Source organism: Sturnus vulgaris, chromosome 31 (assembly GCF_052056855.1).
Source record: "Sturnus vulgaris isolate bStuVul1 chromosome 31, bStuVul1.hap1, whole genome shotgun sequence".
Classification (NCBI taxonomy): domain Eukaryota; kingdom Metazoa; phylum Chordata; class Aves; order Passeriformes; family Sturnidae; genus Sturnus; species Sturnus vulgaris.
Window position 1 is genome coordinate 1,661,584 of NC_142273.1, and position 24,768 is coordinate 1,686,351.

Here is a 24,768-nt window from a genome sequence, read left to right on the forward strand (position 1 = left end):
AGGCTCTTTTGCAAAGTCCCCATAGGGGCGTGTGAGGTCCCTGCTGTAGCTCCCTTGGGCTGTGCAAGGTCCCCATGGGCTCCACAGGGATGTGAAATGTCCCCACGGGGTTATGCAAGGTCCACACTGGGGTATGCAGGGTCCCTGTGGGGAGTGTATGGGCCCCATGGGGCTCTGTAAGGAGCACACAATGTCTGTATTGTCCTTACAGGGCTCTGCAGTGTCCCTGGGGGCTCTGCAGAGACCCATAGGTCTCCAGCTCAGCCTTTCCCCAGCGTGACCCAGCCTAAGAGTGCCAGGACACTTGGGCCCTTTGGGGGACATGGGGAGGATCCAGGGCATTATTTCCCTTTTGCATTTCCCCACGGCAGCTCCCGTGTCTCCTGACCTGTGTCCTCCCAAGAACATGTCCAGGCAGCATCACAAGACACCAGCAGCATGGTTGAATTCCCCCCATCATTCCAGATCCCGCTATTTCTGGCACAATCTCATGATTTTTGGGGGCTGGCAGTGCCAGGCCTGGAGTAGGGCTGAATCCCCATGACAGGCTGCAGCACTGTGGGGAGCTGCCCAAGTGCTGTGGCATGGGTATCCCTGAGCTGGCAGAAACGGGAGGCAAACAGGTCACAGAGAGGGACCACCTCCCGTGCTGTGAGCACCTGCCTCTGACACCCCCCTGTACCCCTCTCCTGGGAGGGAAGGTGGCACCTTGCTGGGTCTCCATAGGCTCACTGGGAGCATTAGCAATGCCCTAAACCCCCTGGCACCCCCTGCCCTCCCGAGCCTCAGCCCTGCTGCACCCAAACCCGGGGCGATGTGGCCCCACACAGCATCCTGGGGGGACCCAGGCATCCAAGCACTGGGGCAAGGGGCACCCCCAGGCTGGGCACCCCCAGGCTGGGCACCCCGGGCACCTACCTGGCTGTGCCTGCGCCCCGGCGCCCGCCCGCGTCCCTTCACATCGCGGCTCCGCAGCGCTGTGCCTGGTAAAGCCGATTATGCACCGGCTTTACAGCTCTGCTTCTCCCCAGCATCCCCTCCTGCCTCGCTCCAGTGCCTGGCACGGCCCGGGGGCACAAGGGGTCCCCTTGGCACAGCGTGGGGGTCATGGGAGGAGCAAACCTTCACTCAGGGGCTCACTCAGGCTCTGCACCTCCCAGTCCATCCCATCCTGGGGAATGTCTGGTCCCCAAAACCCCAAGAGGAATTTCTGAGCCCTTACGTCAAATTCCATCCCCAGTCCAGTTCCTCTCTGGGGCGCTCCTTGCCCAGCTGGCCCAGTTCTTAGCAACCCATCCTTGGGTGACCCAGGGTGTGGGTGGCCACCCCGCCTCCCCCCATCCATGGTGGGTGCTGAGCCCCACCCCTGGCTGTGGGATGGAAAGAGATCCCTGGGGGGGTCCCTTTGCTGCTGGGATGCAGCACAGCACCCCCAAATCCCCCCGGACAGCAATGATGACAGCACACAGCATGGGAAGGGTTCAGCTGTATTTTGACTCTGGAAGAAAATATAGGCAGTAATACAGAAGCTTTGCAAGCGTGGATACATACATGACCTCCACAAATCCACTGGAGGGGGTGGCTTGTCCTGGCACCTTCTCCAGCCCCACCCCTCTGCTGCACCTGAGGTCGGGTGGGGGCTGCAGGCATTTCCCAATCAAGGCAAAAAGCCAAGATATCTGCCAATATCTGCATGGACTCTTGCCAAGGGGGAAGCTGCACCTACCACATCCCAAAATCCGCCTCAGTCGACCGAAAAGCCTTCCTAGGTGCTTTCCTGACAAACCAGCTCTGACCTGGACCGAGCATCTTTTGCTTAATCCCTGAAACAGCTCCTGTGCTCCAGCCACCAGAGATGAGCCCAAATAACCGCAGCCAAGAAGAGCTGGGGTGAACCCTGCTGGATGCAGTGGCTCCCGAAGAGGGGGCCCCCACCGGGGCTGAGCCTGTGGGACCGAGGTCCATTAGCCCAGCTGTCAAATCCGTCTGGTCCCAGAACGCAGCTCCGCTGTTTTTTCACTTCCCCTGCTCCATCTCCACTCGATGCCAGGTGGGGTCCAAAGGAGTTCCCAGCCTGGCCCCCACCTCAGCTAAGGCACAACTCGGCTAATTAAGACAAAGGGAAGCCTAAGGGCAAGAGGTGCCTGGGATGGGGAATGTGGGGAATACAGTACATAGAGCACTGGGAGTGCAGGCAGGCAGGGGGCTGTGGAGGGGGCAATGGCCACAGAGAGATGTGGGCACCACCCACGAGCTGCCAGGAGCCCCCACGCCAGCACCGCCAGGAACCACAATTCAAAAAAAAAAAGAGGAAAAAAAGGGAATTTTGGCTTCAGATCCCAAGAAAAAGGGTTGTAAAGGCACTGTGCTCCACTTGAGACAGGACAGCAGCTCCTGTGGCACGCAGCTCCAGTGGGTATGGCTGCGCTTCTCCCTGTCCTATGTAAAAGGCTTTGGCAAAAAAGGTACAATCTAAGGAGTATTTCAACTACAAACTCCTCCTGCATGGCTGCTCTGTAAACACAGTTCTTTGCTGTCTTTGGCTGAAGTTCTAAAAAATATTTGAAGCTGAAAAGCTGTTTTTTAGTTTGTTTTTTTTTATATAGAAATAGATTTTTTCTTTACAAAAAAAAATCAAAGCATCTTTTAGCACTTTTAATATATATATATAAAATTCCTGCTATAGAAAACAAAAAATCAACCTTGGTTTTTGATATCTTGTTTCTTTTAGGGGAAAAAAAAAATTCTGTTGCTTTGGGAAAAAAAAAAAAACCCTAGAGACAGGCAGGAACCACAGGAATGCGCCATGGAATTACATGATGCTGCAGTTCTGCACGGCCTGAGCCTGGGAGGGAGAAAGAAAAAGAAGAGAGTTAAGAAGATCCCAATGTCACCGTCCATTTACCCTGACTGCAAAATGTCCAGTGGGCTCTTTTGAATGCCCACAGTGCCTCCAGGCTCTCCTCCATCCTGGCCCTTGGGATGTGATAAATAAATCCTCCCAAGCTAGGATGTTCATAGCTCCAAAATTCGAGAATTAGTGGTAGGTGATATATGAGGATTATAATATTGACTGGGAGTATCAATATGGAATATATTATATCTTAGTCCAATATATAAAGTATATATTCAATTGAATATTATTCAATTGACAATTATTCACATGACCAGCATGAACACTTAGCAGCAGTGGGATGAGTGATGTGGAGGATGGGGAATGCTCTGGGGTGCCAAGGGGGCCAAGTGTAAGATGGAATGGGGTGGGAAGCTGCTAGGGCCACCCTCCTTTCCAATCCCCCTCAGAACCTCCCATCCCTTATAAAGAGGCTTGTGTGAGCTCAAAGAGGACGAGCAGGGAAAGGAGAGGTGGGAGGGGACAGGACCCCCGCAGCACTGCCCTGTCGGGAACGCCAGGACAGGGTGGTGACCCAGCAGCAGCAGCAGCACAGCAGCGCCCCAGTGCCAGGGACTGGGCGCAGGGTCTGGGATGGCACTGACCTGCCTGCGAGGGCTGGAGCTCCCCAGGAGGTAATTCCTGGACACCAAGCTGTCCCCCAGGCCGATGCCAGAGTCGCCCATGCTGCGGTAGCTGCGGGTGACGGTCACGCTGGAGGTGGACGAGCCCGAGGACATGGTGTTGATGCCGGCGTTCTGCGTGCCCGACTTGTCAGCTGGCTGCCCACACGTGCCACACACGACCGTGCGGGAGCGCAGGTTGTATTCACCAGGGTCCCCCGAGCCACTGCAGCCCTGCACATGGCGGGGGACAGACAAAATGACCTCGAGCCCCTGGCAGAGCATCCTCTGCCCTGAGCCCCTGCCCTCCCCTGAGGACGGTGGCAGCACCAGGGGGACCCAGGAGAGCTCTTCACATTAGGCCTTGAAGAGAGTTTGACTCACCTGTCCTCTCCATCACATGGTTTAAAAATAATAAAATAGAGTCCTGATTGTGTTGCTAATTCCAAGTAACTGGGGCCAGCACCTTGCTGACTCCTGCCCTGACCTTGCACCCTGAGCTCTTGGCACATGGGAGACACCTGAACTGTGCTCCTGAAAACATCATCTTCCTCACCACTTCGTGAGCTGGCAGCTTTCTGATGGGAAATTTGCTCCTGGAAAGGATTCAGCCTCCAGACAAATGGGCAGCACTGGCTGCAGGAGCTTGGCTTCTCTGTCCAGGGATAGTCAATACAGGAGACAATCACAGAATCATGGAATGGTTTGGGTTGGAACGGACTTGAAAGCTCATCTCATTCCAGCTTCCTGCCATGGGCAGGACATCTTCCACTACCTCAGGTTGCTCTAAGCCCTGTCCAACCTGGCCTTGATGAGCACTTCCATGGATGGGGCAGCCACAGCTTTCCTGGGTAACCTGTGCCACTAGCTCAGATCTTTCACCATCGTTGAGGCACAGCTTGGCCACGATGGCACCTCCCTGCACGTGATTCCTGTGGGCCTCTCGTGTGCAGGACACACACACCCTGCAGGATGGGCTGGTGGGGGATGCTGGGCTGCAGCCAGGGGTGTTTCTTGGGGAGAAGTGGCTGCAGCTCTGCTCCTGGCATGCTGCCTGCTCTCTGCCCACTGCCTGCTCTCTGCCTGATGCTCCTCCTGGTGCATATTTCACCACCATATGGGGAAAGACGGGCTGAGAGGAAGGACAAAGCCACCTCTGGATTTGTTCCAGCACCCTCATGAAGCAGAGAGGACAGAGCAGCTGCTGACAAGAAGTGTCGTCCATCAACTTCCCACCATCCTACCCTCCAAGCAATGCTGACCAGCTCAGCATCCCTCTGACTCTGCTGGCCCTTTTCATGGCATGTCAGGGTTCCTTAGGGTTGGAGACAACTTCCAGTAAGGTCTTCAGAATTTCCTCCAGATGCCAGAGGTCAGTTGGCTTCTCTCCTGCAGTTGTTTCCACAGCAGCCTCCCCACTGCCTTCTCCTGTATCCCTGATCCTGTGTGATGCTGAGCTCCCTCCCACCCTGACTGGAGCTGCACCCCCTCGGACCCCCTTGGAACCAGCAGCATTCCCAGCGCCCTACTCACATGGTGATGGCGGTGGTGGATGCTGATTTCATCATCATCCTCATCCTCGTCATCATTGATGATCACAGTGCGGACCAGTTTCCGCATGGCCACCTCCTGTGGGGGACAGGAGGTGAGTTGGGAGCTTCAGTGCCTGCCACCCCCGTGCCCCGTGCCAGAGCTGCCATGGGCTCTCACCTCCCCGTTGGAGTTGATGAGGGCGGTGCGCAGGCTGTCCCCGGTGCCCCAGCTGCTCTGAGCTTTCCACACCAAATTACTGGGGGGGCTGTGGGTTGCTCCAGCTCCTGAGGCCCAGATCTAGAGAGAAAAGCAGGAGAAAAGTGACTTCTCAGGTCTGCAGACTCCACAGCCCCAGGATGGGGGAGTCTATCACCACAAAAAGCCACACACCAACCACTCCATGTAACCAGTGGCCTGGCAGGGTTTGGGATCTTGCCTGGATCCTCCACCAGGCAGCGACTCACCGTGACCACCTGGCCAGCCTTCAGGGTGAACTTTGGGGGGAAGCGATAGGTAATGGCGGGATCATCCCCATTTTGCCGCTTGATCTGCCAGTTCCCCATTGCCTGGTCCTGTGAGAGACAGTAACGACCCTTAGAACCCTGGTTCCTCTCCAACTTGTCCCATTCACGTCCTGCCTGGAGGGTGAAGCAGGGCTGAACCTCACCCCAGGGGCTCTACAGACCTCCCCGAAGGCAAACTCACCTCGTTGGACTTGTTCCTGAGACGGACAAACTTGCCCTCCAAGTCCACCTCCTCCACACCAACACGGCCACTGGTCCGGGCATGGTGGGAGAAGCTGGTCCTGCTCTCACTGTCCTCCAGCTTCCGCTTCTTGGAGGAGCCTGGGGCAGACATGTGGCTTCGGGATGCACCTTTGTGGGATGAAGGGCTGGGGGACAGCCTCAGCCTGGCAGGGGGAGAAGAGGAGATGAATCCAGTGAGGACACAAGGGCTGGGACCCGCGCAGCCCAGAGCTGTGCACAGCGCCCTGTGCTCACCGCTCCTCCTCGCCCTCCAGCAGCTTGCGGTAGGCGTTGATCTCCATATCCAGAGCCAGCTTGATGTCCAGCAGCTCCTGGTACTCATCCAGCTGCTGCTGCATGCGTGCCCTCATCTCGGCCATCTCCCGCTCCTTGTCGGACAGCAGGCGCCGGTTGGTCTCGCGTTCCCTGGCCAGAATATCCTCCAGGTCGTGCAGCTTTGCTTCCTTGGCAGCCAGCTGTGGGAGGGAAGGTGAGGGTGGGCCACTCCACCCAGGACCATCCCCAGGAGGGGACCGTCCCCAGGGCACACATCCCAAGGAAATCTTTGGTCTCAACTCACCTGCTTCTGCAGCTGGCTGACTTCTGAGGAGAGGTTGTCAATGCGGATACGGGTCTGCTGCAGCTCCTCATGGGCAGCACCCACCATGTTGCTGTTCCTCTCAGCTGACTGCTTGGCATTCTCCAGCTGGGGGACAGGACAGGGGGATCAGCCTCTCAGCACCCACAGCCCACCCGTGCTGTGTGGGGCTGGAGGGAGAGCAGAGTGGCGTGGGGAGGCCGCTCACCTTCGCCCCGTAAGTTTTCTCCAGTTCCTCCTTGTAAAGCCTGATCTGGGCTTCGTGCTGGCTGCGCAGCTCCTGCAGGGCCTCGGAGAGTTTGCTCTCGAACTCGCGCTGCCGCCCGTTGTCGATCTCCACCAGCCGCGTCTCGTGGCGCCGCTTGGTCTCCCGCAGCTCCTGGGGACACGTCAGGACACAGGACACTGTGTCACCTCAGGGACACACGGAGCGGGGGTTGTCACAAGTGATCCCAGCCCCACGGCAGCACATCACAGCTCACCTCGCTGTAAATGTTCTTCTGGAATTCAAGCTCTTCCTTCAGGGTCTGCAGCCGGTTCTCAGCATCCACGCGGCGCAGCATCTCATCCTGCAGCTGCTTCTTGGCTTCGCTCAAGGCGCTTTCCAGCTGGCAGGGAATTGAGAAGAAACATCACAGCGGGCTCTGGGCACTGCACCTGGCGTGGCTGCGGACCCACCACCCAAATGCATCTGCCCCACAGCCCCTGGCATAGCAGGGACCTGGCAGCCCCCAGGTAGGGGGGTAAAAAGGGATCCGTGGGTCAGCTGGAGACAGAGCTGCCACTGCTCACCTTGGCCACCTGTCCCCTCAGGTCCCGCACTTCAGTTTCCAGATTCCTCTTCTCACCCAGGGCCGTGGAGAGTGCAGCCTCCTTGGAATTAAGCAAAGCCTCCACATCCTTAAGGCGTGCCTGGGCAGTCAGCAGGTCCCCTTCCTTCTTGGCATTCCTGCAGGGCAAAGGGTGGCACAGATGAGTGGCACAGCAGGAATAATCATAGCCATCAGGAAGTGATGGAATTGTTTTGGTTCAAAGAGACCTTAAAGCATATCTAAAGCCATGGGCAGGGACACCTTCCACTAGACCAGGCTGCTCCAAGCCCCATCCAACCTGGCCTTGAACACTTCCTGGGATCCAGGGGTAGCCATAACTTCTCTGGGCAACTTGTGCCAGGGCCTCATCATCCTCACAGGGAAGAATTTCTTCCCAATATCCCATCTAACCTTGCCCTCTGGCAGGGGGAAGACATTCCCCCTTATCCTGTCCCTTCAGACCCTTGTCCAAAGTCTCTCAAAATTTTGGAGTCTCTCTAAGTACTGGAAGGGACTCTAAGGTCTTATCAAGCTTCTCATCCACAAAAACCTCCAAGCTCTTCTCCTCAGGGCTGTTCTCAGAGAAGCGTGTGCACTGTACCCCAAGTCACACCTGCCCCCCTCTGATCACTCCCAAAAGGGCTGCACCACCGTCCCTAACAGCCACCCACCAAGGTGACCAGCACATCCCAGACACCTGGCACACCCAGCCCTAGTTTGGATACTGGAAAGCAGGAAGGGCTGGGAATGACTGGCAGGGCAGGAGGAGTGTCAGGGTGCAGCACCCATGAGCAATGTGCACACCCACAGACTGGCAAGAGAGCAGAGCTGACGAGGCTGGGGCTGGAGTGGCACCGTGTGGCACGGGGGGATGCAGGGCAGTGTGGTGGGACCCTGGAGCGCGCTGTGGTGTGGCACAGTGTGGCACAGCAGGACATGGACCTGCACCAGGAGGTGTGGCAGAGCCCACCATGGCATGGTACACTCAGATGTGCTGTAGGGGGGCTCAGCACGGCGTGGCATCGTGTGACATGGGACAGAGCTGAAACTGCCACCTGAGGCGGCCAGGCAGAGGAGTCTGTGACACCCTGCCAGTGCCAGGAGTTCGATGCCTCTCCTGGAGTGGACAGGGAGCACCAGGTGGTGAGTGGGGCTGGGGACTGCACTGCTGTGGCTGTTGCTCACAGATGCAGAGCTGTGCTGCCTCCGCCCTCCCAGTCCCACCTCTGGCATCACCATCCCCACTCCTGCACCATCCTGGCCCCCACTGCCCCCCTCTCTTCTCCAGCCCTCTGAGAGCAGCTCAAAGCCACTCCTGACAGACCCACCGTGTGACCAGGGAACCTGATCTAACCGTACCACCAAAACACAGCCTGCAGCTATTTTGGTAGGTCCTATAAAAAGAACAGACCCAACGGTCCCCCAGCAGCCGCCAAGCCCGGGGTGGGATTGTCACCCCACCTCCCTCAGAACGGGCTGTGGGACTGGAGGAGGCGGAATTCGCCCGAGGAGCGGCCAGGGAGCCTCCCGGCCGTGGGCGAGCAGCGGCCGCTCGCCGGCAGCGCTGCGCATTCCTGGGGCAAGGACATCACGGGTACAAATTCCAGGGAGCGGCCGCGGCACCGCCGGCGCTCAGCCCATCCCACAGCACGATCCAGACCACCGGCAATGGGATCCAGACTCGCAGGTGCGGGATGTCGGAACTCCCGGCTTGGCCAGCAGCAGATTTTCCTGCATTTCTTTCTGTTTCCTGACCCGAGCCAGCATGAAGAAGTTATTCTGTTATTTTGGAGACTGAAGAAAAGGTTCCAAAAGCCCAGGCTACTGTTTTTAAGTGCAAACCTCACTTCAAATCCCAGGATATTCCATGTTAAAAGAGCAGGAATTCCGCTTAAGGACAGTTTAAAAAAATAACAATTCCTACATGTACAGTAACGAAATTCAGAATCACTTATGTCAGGAAAAGCAGAGCCTAAAAGCCTCTGGGAATCCCGCAGCAGCTTGCAGACTTTTTCTTGGAAGTGAGTGAAGATCTATCTTCTGCCTCTCTTTCAATTTCTGAAAGCTTCTTTCCAAGCCCAGAACACTCATTATTGTGGTGTAAAGGGCTCAGTATAACATGTTGGATCTGTAATGAATTCTAGAATGTTTCTGTGGTCAGATTTTAATATTTTAATGTTTGGGGCTCTCAGGTAAGAGGGTCTCAATGATACGCATAGAGTATGATTTCATAGTCCATAAATTCTATAAAACAGCCTCTTTTATGTCTAAATAGCATTTAAGCAGTCTAGAGAATTTGGAATTTAGCCCACGGCGGAATAACTGACCAAGAAATGCTGCTGGTCCCCCTTTTCCAGGGAACCACAGCCTCGCTTGCCGGAGCTGCTGCTGGAGCTCTGTCCTGGGTCCTTCCTGTTCAACCCACTCCTTTTGTGCCAGTGACTCACAGGACAGGAATGCCAGCTGGGAGCGGATCCGAGGCTCCAAGGCTCACTGCAAGCAGAGTTTGAGGCCGAGTTTTCCCATCTGGCCCTGGCTCATCCCCGCAGCCAGCGTGGCCACCCCAGCAGTGCCGGCGGGGTCCGGCGGTTCCTGATGGAGGGAGCTGCCCCGTGACTCCAGAACAGCTCATCCCTGCTGCTTTGCTGCTGCTCTTTGCTTGGCTGTGGAGGTTTGGGTACAGCTGGAGGGCACTGCCTCCTCGGGATGGGGATCCTGGGTCCTATGACGCTTTCAAGGGACAGCAGTAACATTGATAAGTGACAAACGGAGGGAAAAATGCTGATGGCTGTACTTGTGTCTGCAGCAGATTCGCCCTCTCCAGAGAACAGAAGCATCCACGATTCTGGGCATCAATGCCCGGAAAGCCCCATAGCAAATCCCAGATGGCTCAAGGACAAATTGCTTTTCCTGAGAAGCCTCCTGTGCACAACTCTGGATTCCACCGTGAGGAGCAGAGCCAGAAGCTTGGAGCTCACCAGCCCTGGGGCTGAGCTGGGAGTACTTCGGCCACAGGGGGACGGGTGAGACAAATCAAATCCTCTCCTGTCCTCTGCCCTGGGGACCTGAGCATCTCCCCCACGTTCCTGCCTGACCCCAAAGGTGGCAGCAGCCCCTGGATGAGGCATCAGCACACAGGTGAATCCTCTCTGGCCTTGGGGACTCCCAGCCCAGCACTCCACAGCAGCTCTGTGTATCCCTGCTCCAGCCCAGCCAAGGTTTGAGTTTTCCCTTCTCCTGCCCTCAGGTCCTGCTTTTATTCCCGGGAAGCCTCACAGGCTCCAGCTGGCGCTGGGCTAAAAATAAAAACTTCCATGGCAGCTGTGTCACTCCCACTTCCCTGGAGAGGACGATGAAGACAGACCTTCCTCCTCCTCCCCAGAGGGTTTCACTGGCCTCTCCATCCTGCCTGCTACAGTCTACGAGATCCCAAATTCCCCAGTGAAAAATGAAGCAGAGACTCATTCTGGAGGGCTGGGTGCCTCCAAATCCCACAGGATTTGATCCCCTGTGCTGTGAGAGCCATGGGTAAAAACAATCCAAGAGGAGAAAAAACAACAGAGGCATCAAATCCTCAAGAAACAAATGTCTCAAGAGAAAAGATGGAGGGAAAAGGGGCCTCAAGACATTTTATTTTTAGCTTTTAAAAGCAGGAAGAAAGAAAAAAAAAAGATTGAAAATTGCAGCTGAGCTGCCAGAAAATCCAAATGTTAATGGAAAGTTGGATCTGCTCTGGCTGTGCTCAGCACAGACAGACGCGAGGCTGCGAAGTCGACGTGAAGGATTCAGAGCGTGCTCAGGGACAGCCCCACAGAGCAGCATCTGCTACTGCTCCCCCCTACTCTGCCCCAAAATCACAGCCAGGAAACCTGGCAGGTCTGGGCTCTTCCTCTGGAAAAGTCAAGACAGGACAGAGTCATCACAACTTGTTGGAACAGCTCCAGGCATGAACCCACCAGGCTGCTGGAAAGATGCCAACCCTCTCCAAGATGCCAGAGCCCACTCAATGCATTTTTAGGAAACACTCTTTGGTCTCCCTCTCCACTATTAATCCCCACAAATGTTCCTGAAGCTTGGGCAGCACTGGGCTTCGTACACTGGAAGGGGACCAGTGAGTGGGATGGAGCTCGTAGAGGAGCAGGCGTTCCCCTCCTTCCCTGCCTCCAAATTGCAGCTGCCCCACCCTGGAAAAGGTGCCAACTCAGGGAACTCGCCAGCTCCTGCCCCATCCATCAATATTTATGTGCATCTGCAAATCCCCCAGGACTGCAGGTCTCAGTCCCACCTGGCTGCCAGGGGCTGCTGCCTGCTCCTGCCCCCGCAGGCTGAGAATGCTGTCCCAGAAAAGGCTTTGACAATGTTTACAGCTTCGGAACCCGAGGCAGGAGTGCCAGTGTGTGCCCATGGAAGTCTCGGATTGCTGGGAGGACCCAGGAAATCTGCTCTGCCCCACCTTGGGCAGGCTGCTCTCCATGGCACTGCCTCCAGTGCCAGGGAAGCGTCCCAGGATCACCACACCGATCCCAGGGATCACTCCCCCATCCCAGGGATCATCACCCCATTGCAGGGATTGTTCCCCAGTCCCAGGGATTGTTTCTCCATCAAGGATTGTTCCCTCATCCCAGGGCCCCACAGGACAAGCAGCAGGGACAGCACGGGGAGAGGCGGACCTGGAAAATCTCTGCAGTGGGGCAGTGGGAATGTGGCAAAGCAGCTTCTCCCAGCTCGTGACTCATCTGTGCCACAGCGCCTCTGCCAAATCACCAGGATAAACACGGCCGGTCTCCTAGCACGGGAGCTGGAAATAGCCAGCATGATGTTTAGAGGACAAGGTCTGCACGGAGGCAGCATCCTGTTGGGCACCAGACCCCTGTCAGAGGCACCCTGTGCGTTCACAGATGCTTGGAAACAGCTTCCACCTCTGTCATCAGTAGTGCCAAACACCCTTCCTGGTGCCAGGGTCAGTGCTGGCCCTGCCACACGCTCCTGACTCACTCATGACATGCTCGTCCATGGAGCTGAGGGGCTTGTCCAGCTCCACGTGGCCCCAGTGGAGCAAAACCAGCTCACTGGCACCTCTCAAGAGCTGGGCTTCCCCTCCTGGATTGGCATCTGGCCTTTCCTTGCACTCTTAAAATGAACCAAAACTACTGTTTTGTTTGGAACCAGGCAAAAGCCTTTCATAGGAAGGCAAACAGACCCCCCTGTCTAGGATTCCCCAAGTCCAAGATGCTCCTGTCCCTCCACAGCTCCCATCACCCACCAGGAGCACTGCTGGGAGCTGTGGGTGCACACAAACTCGAGTGTGATGGAACCTGATCATACTGACACTGCCAGGAATCAGCCACACACATCCCCTCTGAAGGTCTGAAGGAGCTTTCCTCCTCCTGGATGCACCAGAGCCAAGACCTGTCACCCTGCAGCCTCCCCTCTTAGCATGGGAGAAGCATTTTATCTTCAGCAGCATCACAGCCAACAGCCAAGAGCCCAAAGCCCATTTCTGAGAATAGATAGTGTATTAATTGTTCAGAATTAACAATGTTGTAGCTCGGTGCTGGCTGGGGAGCCCCAGAGCTGCTCACTCCCTGTCTGGGCTGTAAGGCCAGCTGGTGACTCATCCCAGCCTCCCCCAGCAGCAGCAATGGAAATCCCAAATCACCAAGTGACGCTGCTGTTTGGGCTGAGTCCCCCATAGTAACAGGATAGTTCATGGTTTTGGAGGGTGGATGGCATTACCAGAGGGCTTTCAAAACTGGTAAAGGGGGTTTTGCTCTTTTGCCATGTGGGAGTCACTGGAGGAATGGGAAGGACTTGGTTTTCCACAGCCCACGTTGTGTTTTTGGGGCAAGTTCATATCAGGCATAAATCTGTGTGTCTGCACAGACAAAGGGCAGGATTTATCCTCCACGGATTTATCTCCCCCAGCTTGGAGTATGCATCACAACACTCCAGCAGGTCTGCCAGTGCCTGGCTGCCTGGGAGACCCCCTGCCACCTGTGGGACCCCCTGTGCTGCCTGTAGCACCCCCTGTTACCCACGGAACTCCTTTTCCCAGCTGCCTGGGAAGAGCTTTCCCAGGAGACAGATGCACAGGGGAAGCAAAGGAGGATCAGCCACGGGAGTCCCCAGTGCTGGGAGCACACGGAGCCCAGCAAAATGAGGGCAGGATTTCCATGTGGGGAATGTCTATCACCAAACCCTGGGTTACACAGAACAAGCCTCCAGGCTGGGGTGACATGCAAAGTGCTGCCAGTTGAAACTTGATTTAGCAAACCTGGCCCAGTCCCAGGTCTGTTACCAGAGCTGGTCCTGAAGAGCTTGGGAATTGTCTGCATGGCACTGGGAAAACCTGGCCAGTGTCTGTGCAGATCCTGAGGAGATGGCTGAGCCCGGGCTTTCCAGAGGGAGGCCAGTTCCTTGCTTGAAAAAACTGCATTTTCCACTAAAAAAAAAAATCTCCAAACACTTGAACAGGCTGCCCAGGACAGTGGTGGAGTTGCCCCCTCCTGGAGAGATTTAACAGACACGTAGATGTGGCATTTGGGGACACGGTTTGGTGGTGGCCTTGGCAGGGCTGGGGGAACTTGATGATCCTGGAGGGCTTTTCCAACATAAACTATGACGTGATTCTATCTCTTTATAAACCTGGACATCTCCACTGCTCAGAACACCACGATTGAGCACTGGTCAACCCCTCTTGCAGTCCAACCCAAACCTATCCATTCTGAACATGCCTGCCTTTTCCTGGCTTCCCATGAATTCTTGAATTGGGTTATCTAAAAGACACTTGATGGCCTGGAATTGAACCATCCTAAAAATAGATTAAAGCAATAATAACCTTTATCAAGAGAAAGAAACTTGCTAAAAAAATGTTTGGAATTGAGCTGGGAAGAGAATTTTTTTAGACACAACTCAAATATGTCAATACACCACCTTCCACACTGCTTAATTCCACCTTCTGAGGGCAAGATTTCAGCAGGGGAGACACGAGAAAAAAGCTTTGAGATCACAGAATATCCTGAGTTGGAAGGGACCCACAGGGATCATCCATTTCAACTCCTACTCAGGACAGCCCCAAAAATCCCACAATTTGTTTGAGGGTGTTGTCAGTTTGTTTTTCCAATTCAGAATTTGCTAACAGTATGCAGTGTTGTCTATTGCTAACTAAACTCAAAGCCTTTGGGAAGAGGAGGGAAGAAGGAAATTCCAAGTCTTCATGGCACTACTCTGAACACTCACCATGGTAACAAGTGAGTTTTGTATCGTTAATATACTTAAATTAATGTAATGACAAATTAAGTTTTGGACTGGAAATTTAAGGAGTTTGGCCCAGCCTTGACTATCTTACTCCAACACAGCAAAAGCTAGTTTTTAAAGAACTGGGCTAAAACTTAACAGGAGAGTTGTGAGTGTGGGTTTTTTTTTCCACCTAGAACAGCTCTGAGTGTTGCCCCTCCACGGAAACCCCAGAACATTCCATTCACTTCAATACATCCTTGCCCAGATGAAGGAGAAATGCTAAGCCCATAAACTACCACCTTAAAGGATGAAGACAAAGCAGAGATTCCCGGTGTTTCCCTGGGAGATTGGGCATGGCAGAAGCCTGACAAAGAAGTTAAAAACAGGGAGCTGAGTCACTTGGATTAGTCATGTCCAAGGACCAGGAGCACGGGGGAAAAAACTCTGCAAGCTCGTGTTTTGCTAGGAACTGGCGACACAGCCAGGATGTGGAGCAGGGATGCAATCCCAGCCCCAGGAACAAGGAAAAATGCTGCCACTGCACAGATGTGGCTGTAATTCCCCTTTCCTCTGCTCACACGTGCAGTTCCTGAGCCCAAAGAGGGGATGGGAAGGGATGAGGGGGTCACTGTGTACCTGCTGCATCCTCATCCACAATGCAAACAAGGTCCCTGTGCAAGGCAGGACAAGGCAGAAAGGAGCCAAGAGAGGCAAAACAGGGGATGAGTTCAAGGCCTCCTTTTTCAGCTCAGAAGCAGCAGTAGCTCACCCTGTTTTTCATAAACTGGCTACACAAAGCTTCCGGCCAGCAACATTTGCTTAAGAAACAAAGCAGGGGATTGTTGGATCCAGACATATATCCACATATTCCTGGGAACAAAAGGGTGTGCTATCCCGGCTCCAGCAGGGCAGATAAAGGCAGAAAAGGTGTTTACATTGCCACAAGGTCTGTTTGCATGTGGGGTGGCAGCGAGGCTGGCTCAGGCTGCCCCTGTTGAGTCACTGGTAGCTCCAGCTGCTGTTGGGGATGGATATGGACAGGATGCCATCGGGAAAATGCAGCTCAGCACCGGGATGAGCAGCACCCAAGGTGACTGCCTATGTTCTGCCGTGCTGTACCATGTGCAGAGCTGCCAGCACACCTCTGCCCACTTTCCCTGCCAGCCTGCACCATGCCAGGATGGAGCCCAGACCTGCTTGGCACGTGGGCAGGAAATGAGCACTTCCCCAGAGTGAGGACTGCAGACGTGGCATCCCTAGAAAGCACAGTTTAGCCCCAATTGCTGCTTGCACAGAACTGCCTGTGAATGGAACCACCATGAGATGCTCCAGCCTCCCACCACCTCCCTCCTGCTCAGCCTCACGACACACACACCACCAGGCCAGCCCCAGTCTGCTGGCTTTTTGCACTGCAACTGCAGAGCTGAGGCTGGGTTGCACAGAGCAGCATCTCTGCCCTGAAAGGGGGGCCTGGCAGCCACCCTAACAGCAAAGCACGATGTCCAGAGGTGAGGCTGCTCTCCTCAGTGCTCCCCTTCCCAGCTAAAGCCCACAGCATGGAGGCTCAACTTAGAAACCCCCCCAGTTTGTCCCAGTGTAGCCTGGTGCCCCGTGGGGGAGCATCCTTGCACCCCACGGATGCTGCTGGGTTCTCTGCCATCATGCCAGGAAGGAAGGGGCAGAGCGTGACTGCCGGACTGGGGGGGCCCTGAGGAGCCACACCCTGCTCCAGCCCAGGGCACATGGCTGAGTGTGACTCATCGCCCTGCTCTGCCAGGAGAGGGGAACACACAGCTCCTCACACTGCGAGCTGCACTGGGGCAGCTGGCCACCCCTCGCTGCTGATGGGCACTGGGGCCAAGGTTCCTTTGGGCTCCCACCCCTTTGGAAGCCCACAGGACACATCCACACCGAGGGCTTGGGTGTTTGGTTGGGCTCACGTGGCTCAGATGGGGTTTTAGGGAGAAACTGTGTCCTTAAGCTGTTAATAAATAAAAACTCCAACAAACTGAAAGTTCTGAGCTCCAGCTGAGCACTGCAAGCCCTGCCCGAGCAGGATGGTGGCACGGGACTGGATGGCAGGAGGGTGTGGGTGTGGAAAGCAGCAGCCAGAACAAGTGGCTGGAGATGGCTTTTGTGCAAGAGGGAGGAGAGACCTCTGCTCTCAGAACCTTGCTCCTAAAGAGGTGCTTGTGAGCCACTCACAGCCCCAACACAAAAATTCAACAGCTTCAGGAGAGCCCATGTTTGTTTCCACCCCGGCTCTGCCACCTCTCCACAGGGACACGGCGCCAACGCCTGCAATGGTCCAACCCCATAATTAAGGAAGGGGAAGTACAGGCAGGGCAGCACCCACCTTGCACCTTGTGTGCTGGGAACTTTGTCCCTGGTGCTGCTGCAATTCCTGGCTCTGCTAACCACGGAAGGCAGAAACAGAGCACTGGCTGCAGCTTGGGGGACACCCCAAGCCAAGGACAGCTGCACCTTGGGAAAGGTAATTGGTTTGTGACAGAGAATGTGAAATGTTGACTCAGCCTCACCAGCAACAGCAACAGAGGTGTCCCAACCCCAGCTGGGGTTTGTGGTATCTCTGTGGGCTGAGTTCAATGCACTTCATTAACCAACTTCCACACCCTTTGGCTTTCCCCAACACCCACAGCCCTGGATCTCACCATGGTTCATGGACACGCTGCAACATCCCTCATATACAGGAACAAGGAAAATTATGTATATTTTATTATACTCTTATCAAGGATGTGGAGTGACTGGGCAAAGCAGAATGGCTTTAAAGTGAGAGGACAGATTTAGATAAGGTATTAGGAAGAAATTCTTCCCTGTAAGGGTGGTGAGGCCCTGGAAGGATAGGGCTTCTCCTGGGTGACCAAGTGCCTGTCTGTCCCACAGATGTCTCTGCAGTCAGAGCTGCAGCTGCCACTGCACCAGGTGGGGCTGGTGGGCTATGCCAGCCCCCACAGTTGTTCAGCTTCACACTGGGGATATTCAACCCTGGGCAGGGAGGGGAAGGGAGCAGAGGCAGGTGGGCACTCAGCCCTGACACCGTGCTGTCTGATGGCAGCTGTTGACAGAGACAGGTTTTACATGGCACCAGCCTCAGCTGTTTGGGAACATGCTGAGCTGGTCATAAAGGAACAGGCTCAGCAAACAACCTCACAAAGAGCAGGATGGTGAAACAGGTAATGCAGCCAGTGGCAGGACAGCAGAAGGTATTCCCAGCTCATCCTGAACCTACTGGGCTGACACTTCCTGGGGAATACTCCAAGACAGCTCTAATTTTGGCCAGGATCAGAGGGAGAACTCTGGTGACTTCCTCCTGTCTTTGCCAGCAGCACAAGAGGAAACTGCATCTCCCAAAGGGCATGAATTCAGCAGAATATGGAGCTGGCAGCCGCCCCACCCTGGCTGTGCCACCCTCTGTGTCTGCATCCCTGAGCACCACATTGGGAACAACCCCCTGTCCTCTGGAGTCTGAGTGTTGATGAGACTCAGACAAGTGAAGTGAGACGTGCAAGACTGAAAAACACTTGTGGCAGCATGTGGGACCAGGGCAGGCTGGGATGGGCTGTCAGGGATGGATCCCTTCCCACACCAAACCCAGTCTTGATTCTCTTTAATCCCCAGCTCCAAGGCTAAGGTCCTTAATTTACCAGAGTGGATCCTATCATCCTAAATATATATAAGGCAACAGGATTTCCTCTCACTCCCCTCATCCCTGAGAAAAGTGAGGGAATGAGCCGTGGCTGGAAAAAACTGGCAAACACAGCAATGAGAGGGGGGTCACAAACCAAAAGTGCTGGAGCATGTTTCTCTGCCACACCTTTTCTGGGAAAAAGAGGGGCTAGATGTTTGCACAGGTGAGAATTCCTCTCGACTGGGAACAGCTAATGAAAACCTTCACCTCGAAGAAACGTTTTGCCACGGAGCCCTCCAGCATGCCAGGAGGGCAGGCATGCCCAGCCATCGTGAGCTGCTGGCTGCAGCACATGTCAAGGGACAACCAACGTGTCCACAGGGCTGGACATTCAGGGTGGCGTGTTTAAGAGGGTCCCAGAGGGCCACAGAGGTCTGGATCAGCCCAGCTCCGTGTTGACGACTCCCCCAAAGTGTCCCCAGCTGCACAAGCTGCTCTTTGTTTGCTCCAAAAGGGCAAAGACTCCTCCCAGCCAAAGCATTCCCTCCCTGGCAGGGATTCCATGAGGCAGACGGGGGAGAAACCCGGGAGCCTGAGGTTTCACCCCACGCAAAATGTTCCAGCTCATCACTGCTGAAGGAAGTGTGTGCCCCCCCCCCCCGCAGCACTGAGCTTTAATTCTTTCTCCTCCCTTTTTTCAGCTGAACAGGTTTTGTTTACCTGCTCCTGCCTGGAGGGTCATCGCTGAACAAAACACGGGACAAAACCCCCTTGGGCTGGGGAAGGGTTGTGGAGTTCACCTCCTGGCACCCCACTGCTGCCTCCCTTGCTCTGCCCTTGGATGAGCTTCCTCCTTCCACAACAACGTTTGGGAAACAGGAGATTTGTCCTCATTAGGGCCAGGAATGAGATCTGGTCCCCGGGAGGAAGAGGCGCTGCCTTAATCAAGTTAGGGGCTGCAATTCAGGAAGGCATTGCTCATCAGCCATGGTACTAACAAGGGCTGGTTTCTGTCTTGGAGAAGGGAGCTGCTCACTGTATGGACACCACATGGCCACTCCTTGCCCATGGAGTGGGCACTGAATTCCTCAGGGGGCCTCTCCTGGGACTGAAGGCGCCCAAGGGCTGTATTTTACACCCCTGCGTGCCCAGGGGTGTATTTTACACCCCTGCGTGTCAGGCTTGCACTGACAAGTGTCTCCCACTCGTGGGATGGGACGAACTCTCCTGGAGCAAGGCAAGGGCTGTGGCTCTGTTCACCCTGTGAGTCAGAAGCCAGCTTAAGGAGAGGGGACAACAGGCAGGACCAAGCACAGAGCATCTCTCCAGCCTCTGGTGCCATGCTGGAATCCAGGTGTCCTCTAAGGAGGGGGACAGAAGCTTGAGGACACCAGGGACAGGGGCATTTCAGACGAGTCCTATCTCTACCCATGGCCTGGGAGGGGATGGTGCTGGTGTTGCCAGCACTCCTGAGTCACCAGCCACCCTCACTGAAGCGTGGCTACATAGCCAGAGAGCTGGGGACACACGTGGCACCAGGACAGGCAGGATTGCCCAGAGGGGTCCCATGTCCTGGGAATGTCAGGCTGCAGAGGGATGAGGGTCCCCGTGCAAAGAGCCAGGTGGGCATTTTTTGGGAAACCCCTCCTGGATCACCACTGGGAGTAGCCAAACAGGGAGTGGTGAGGATCCCACTGGGAACTTCCCTAAGAGAAGAGCAGTTGGCCATGAACAGAGGGGTGGCAGGAGGCAGAGGGCAGGCAGCCCAGCTCTTCTCAGACCCTCCTCCACCCATGCAGCTCTTGCACTCATGCATCGGTACTGGTTAAACTGGTCTCCTGTTTCCACACCGTCCCCCTGCAGTCAGCACCTCCTTCCCCACCCCGGACAGAGCACCCAGGACCCGGCACCGTGTCACATCCAGACACGTCATGCCCTGGCATCCTGGCCCCCCACCCTCCCTCTGTGCTGCCGAGACAACCCCGGTCTCGGGCAGCGGCGATGCTGCGGGCGCTGATAACGCGGCCCCGAGCGCCTGCCCGGCGGGAGATACCCGGCGCTTCCCCAGGGCTGACGGGCACTGCGAGGGGTGCAGAGGGCTGCCAGTTACTTATTAGCCAAAGTCTCACTGTGTCAAGGACAGTGAAGTGGCCCCAGAGCAGTGCTCATCCAAGGACTCAGGGTGGGTGGGCAGAGCAGGCACATCCCCGCCCAACTGGAGGGCAGGGAGCAGAACACCTGAACAGGGCTCTCCTGATCCCGCCAGCAGCTCTGACCCCTCCGCAGGGTTCAGCTCGTGCCTGCCCTATTCCCTCATGTCCCAAAGACTGGGGATACCCCAGACAAACTGAGCCCAGGGAGCAGCATCGCAGCTCTGCAGCCGGTTGTGCTGCTCTCTGAGCAGCCCTGCCTCATCGAGCAGGTCCCCAGGGACACAGGATGAGCTGCAGCCTCCTTGCAAGGGTTTTGGGGGTTGGAGAGCAGCTCTCGTGCCGCGCTCTAGGAAGACGGGACAAACCAGAGGCAGGAATGAACAGCACCGGCTTCCCCCGCATCTCCGCTCTTCCATCTCAGCGGCCGTGACTCAGAGATGACTCAACACGGAAACACCCCGTCCCCTGGAGCCAAAACCCACCGAAACCCATCTCTCAAGCACAAGCTGCTCTTTGGGAAGCCCCGCGAGTCACAGCACTTTTTCAGGGCATTTGTCAGCGCCCGGGAACAAGCACAGAAGCTCCCGGGGCTCAGCCCATCCCAATGCAGGGAAAAATTCCACATCCGTTTTCCACACGGCCGGCTCCACAGCGCAGCCAGCGCCCAGCTCCCCTCCACTCACTGCTGCGGGCCGGGCATTTTTTCCAGCCCTCGAAAGATCGTGGCCAAGATAATTCTGCGTTTGCATAAGGCAGAAAAAGCCTTTAGACAGCTCTGCTCTTCCTCTCACCAGCATCCGGATCCTTGGGATCCGGGAGCAGGGATCTGGCGAACAGCAAACCGCCCTATCCGAGGACGAAGCTGCAGCAGCGCACGGGAAATAGAAAGCTAAATATAACCTCACATGGCTTTCGGAGACGGCTGTAACAGTCAGCACAGTCCCTCCCTCCCAGGTAGAATATTTATGGCATCTACTAAGGAAGTTAATTTTAGCCTCGTTTGGTACAGGCTCAAAACGAGGTGTCCAGAATAAGAGGCAAAAGATCAAATGGAGTAAGAGGGGGTTGTCCCGCCACTGCCCAGCCCGGATCCGGCTGCGAGCCAAAGTTGATGACGGAAAGGGATCCGCTCGCTCCTTGCTTGGAGCGGGTTTCGGGGAACTGAGAGCTACAGGGACGCATCCCGACCCTGCACGGGCTGGCAGAGCCCGGGGGAAGCCCAGTGCCAGCCCCTGCTTGGCCAGCAGTGACATTGGCCAGGGAGCCCCGTGTCCTCAGGGGACCTGTGCTAGTAACCGGTGACAGCCCTGAGGAGGGCAGAGGCACCAGTGGCAGCAAGAAGAGGTCCACGAGGGGGACATTTCTGATGGCAGGGAGGGAAAGAAACGAACCCAGTGGGAAGCGGCTGGAGGAATTCGTGCCTCAGTGAGGACTGGGAGGATCTGGACATCACCCAGTGACAGCTGGTGGGAGGGGGACATGAGTGCTGCCTGCACACCACTTCCCCCAAAGCCAGGGACGGGACCCCACAGAGTAGGAGCAGCTTGGCACAGGGAGGGTTAAAGCAAACAAAACCTGGAGCAGGTTCTTTAAGCGGTGCCAAAGACAGCAAAGGAAAATAGGACGAGCAGGCGAAATCTGTAGGCAGGACAGAGCCAGCTGGCTGGCACGGCTTCCCGGGCTGTGCCGGAGCGTGTTTAGGAATAGCTCCAGCATGACGAAGGCAGAGGGGCCGCCAGCCCGGCGCTTGCGGCCCGCAGAGCACGGACCCTGCCGGGGGCCCAGGGCACGTCTGCTCGGCCCCAGCCCCAAGCGCCCCCAGCTCTGCTCCCAAAGCCCCGCTCCAAGGGCATCCCGGCCAAAGATGGCGCTTGGACGGAGAGCAGGAATGACGAGAGAGCTGCTCTCTTCTTTCGGTCCCTGCCACAGACACTCCAGCCCAGGCCAGGTCACGGATTTTTCCTCTCTCTCCCTGCCTCCTCCAGGTCGCTCCTTCCTCCCTATCCCGGCTCCCTGCCAAGCATGACGGCAGCACCCGTCCCGCTGCAGTCCCCGCCATCCCCAGGGCACTCACCGGGCTTTCAGCTCCTTGTGCTCCTCCCGGACTTTACTGAGCTCGAGCTGCAGCCGAGCTCTCTCCTTGGCCACCGAATCCAAGGTCTTGCGGGCATCCGCCAGCTCCGACTCGTAGGCAGCCTTGATGCCCGAGACCTCGCGGCTCACCACCTCCTCGGACTCGGTGATGCGGAGCCTCAGGCCGGCGTTCTCCAGCTCCAGCGAGCGCACCTTGTCGATGTAGACGGCCAAGCGGTCATTGAGCTCCTGCAGGTCCTCCTTCTCCTGCAGGCGGGTGATGCGTGTGGGGGACAAGGGGGTCCCCGAAGCCCCGCTGCGGGTGCTCCTTTTCTGTGAAGGCGTCGCCATGGGGTCCGGCGTCGAGGCGAAGGGCACGGCTCAGGTCACGGCGCGATGTCCCAACGCCACCCGCCCAGCTGTCGCGGCAGCTCGCGGTGCCTGAGTGACTTGCTTATATCCCAGCTGGGCTGCTCACTGGGAGGAGGAGCTGCGAGGCGGCGGCGGGTGGAGTTAATCCAAAACCTGGGTGGAGACAACTCACATCAGTCCCAGCCCTTCCTTAGGAAAGGCTGGGAAAATATCCCTGGGTAGAGGGGCCTTGGGAGGGCGTTTCTGGGGACACAGTCCGGGCTAACCCCCTCCCACACCCTTTTCTAGGGCGATTACCCCGACAGAGTCTGGATTGCAGACTGGGGAGACTTGAACAGGGGAAAGGGCAACCTGAGAGTGGCTGCAATGAGGGCGTGCACCCCCACGAGCCCTGGGCTGAGCACCTCCAGGCCACTGCTGTCCCCCAGGACAGGGCAGGCAGCATCTCAGCAGCTGACCCCAGGGTATGGGGGGTCCTGGCACACCCTGAATGCAGGAGCCTCAGGCTGCACAGGACCCTGCGGTACCTGAAACTCTGGAGTCCAGGGACCCAAATACAGTCCCAGGTCACGAAAAACACCCTGCTCTGGGTTCCCCTGAATCCTGAGGCATCCCAAATAGAGTTCTGGGGCACCAAACAATACCCCTACCCACATACCCACTTCCTTGAACTGGTTTTGCCCAGTTCTCCCCTCACTGGTTGTCGTCATTTCCCAGCTCCCCTCAGTGCCAGCTGAGCCAGTTTGCAGCTCCCCAAATTCTGAGCACCATACCCAGCCCAATCCCCTTGTGCTGTTTCCTGTCCTCCTGCCTCCCACTTCCAGCCCTCTCCAGCCCCACTCAACCACCCTTCCAGTATTGCGAGCTCCCAGCAGGGTGATCCCCAGTCCTTCCAGAGGCTGCGGGGTGCTCTGTTTCCCTCGAAGCGCTGCCGAGACTCGGGCAGCTCCTGATTTCCAGATCTGTCAAATGCTTCTGGGCACTCCCAGCGCTGCCACAGAGAGGGTGTCCCCTCCCTGGGCTTCAATCCCGTCCCTGCGTTGTGCTGTGGAGCCAAACCCTCCCGTGTGTGAGAAATAGGACTAAAACGACAATAGGAGTGGAAAAGCAACCCTTTTACAGCCTAGAAATTAAGGGTAGGTGGGGATCCTGGGGGGTCCAGTTTCCTCCTTGTGAGCTCCTGCTTGGAAAGCTGGGCTCTGCGGCAAGAAAAGCTGGGAAGGCAACTGGACCTCGCTGCTCGGGACACTGGCGAGAGCCGGAGCACCCTAAAGTCCAACTCCCCCCTACCATTCCCTGCGAACAGAGGGGTCCAAGGTCAAGGGCACAGCCAACCCGAGGCGCCTCCCGAGCCGCGGCCGCCCGGCTCCTCCTGCCCGTGCTGCAATCCAAGCTCAATTTGCTCCTCAGCTCGGGGAGCGCAGCAGAGCCCCAGGCAGGCTGAGAATGACTCACACAGCAACGGAGCAATACACGCAAACACGCAGAGCACACACAGGACACACGAGTGTGCCGCTCCGTCAATGATTAACCCGCTGGCAGCCGCTCAGCACCGCCTGCCGCTGCACGGTAGCGGGGTACGGAAGGGACCGCGGCAACAATCCAGGGTCAAACTTTCAAAAAGCAACAGTTTTGTTCCGGGAACAGAAAGGGAAAGAGGAGAAATGAGGGATTGAGGGGGGTGTCAGATGGGCACAGCCCTCCTGGCACTGGCACGCAGAGGGGTTGGGATTCTCCCTCCTTCCTCTCCCCCCGCCTCGCTACACCCCCTTCCCCGCCCTGGCTCGCAGGGTAACCCTCTGTGCATGGAGGAGCCCCCGTGAGTGCTGCGGGCAGGGGGCTGCTGTGCCACCCCCCACCCAGCACTGGTCTCCCAGGGTGGGGTCTGCGCTCCTTCACTCCGCTCCTTTGTTCAATTCCACACAAATTCCTCCTTCCTTGCCTCCTTGCTGTCCCGGGCTGTCTTTCCTTCCCCACACCTTTCCTTCCTCCTCCCATGCGCATATCCCCTCCCCTGGTGGGGGAACACCGCAGCGCTGGCAGCCCCGTGCGTGTGACACACCACGGCAGGTGACAG

The 24,768-nt window shown here is 56.5% G+C and overlaps 1 protein-coding gene across 1 annotated transcript; it reads right to left on the reverse strand.

The window, feature by feature from the left end:
• Window positions 1-1,468: 1,468 nt before the first annotated feature.
• Window positions 1,469-22,793, reverse strand: LMNA (lamin A/C). Its single transcript, XM_014889364.2, has 12 exons — window positions 22,321-22,793; window positions 7,186-7,342; window positions 6,876-7,001; window positions 6,602-6,772; window positions 6,376-6,501; window positions 6,051-6,271; window positions 5,755-5,959; window positions 5,514-5,621; window positions 5,227-5,346; window positions 5,050-5,145; window positions 3,499-3,750; window positions 1,469-2,845 (listed from the first exon to the last, which is right to left on the reverse strand). The coding sequence occupies exons 1-12, from the start codon at window positions 22,668-22,670 to the stop codon at window positions 2,813-2,815; spliced, it is 1,965 nt and encodes a 654-aa protein (XP_014744850.1). The 5' UTR covers window positions 22,671-22,793; the 3' UTR covers window positions 1,469-2,812.
• Between the last annotated feature and the right edge of the window lie 1,975 nt (window positions 22,794-24,768).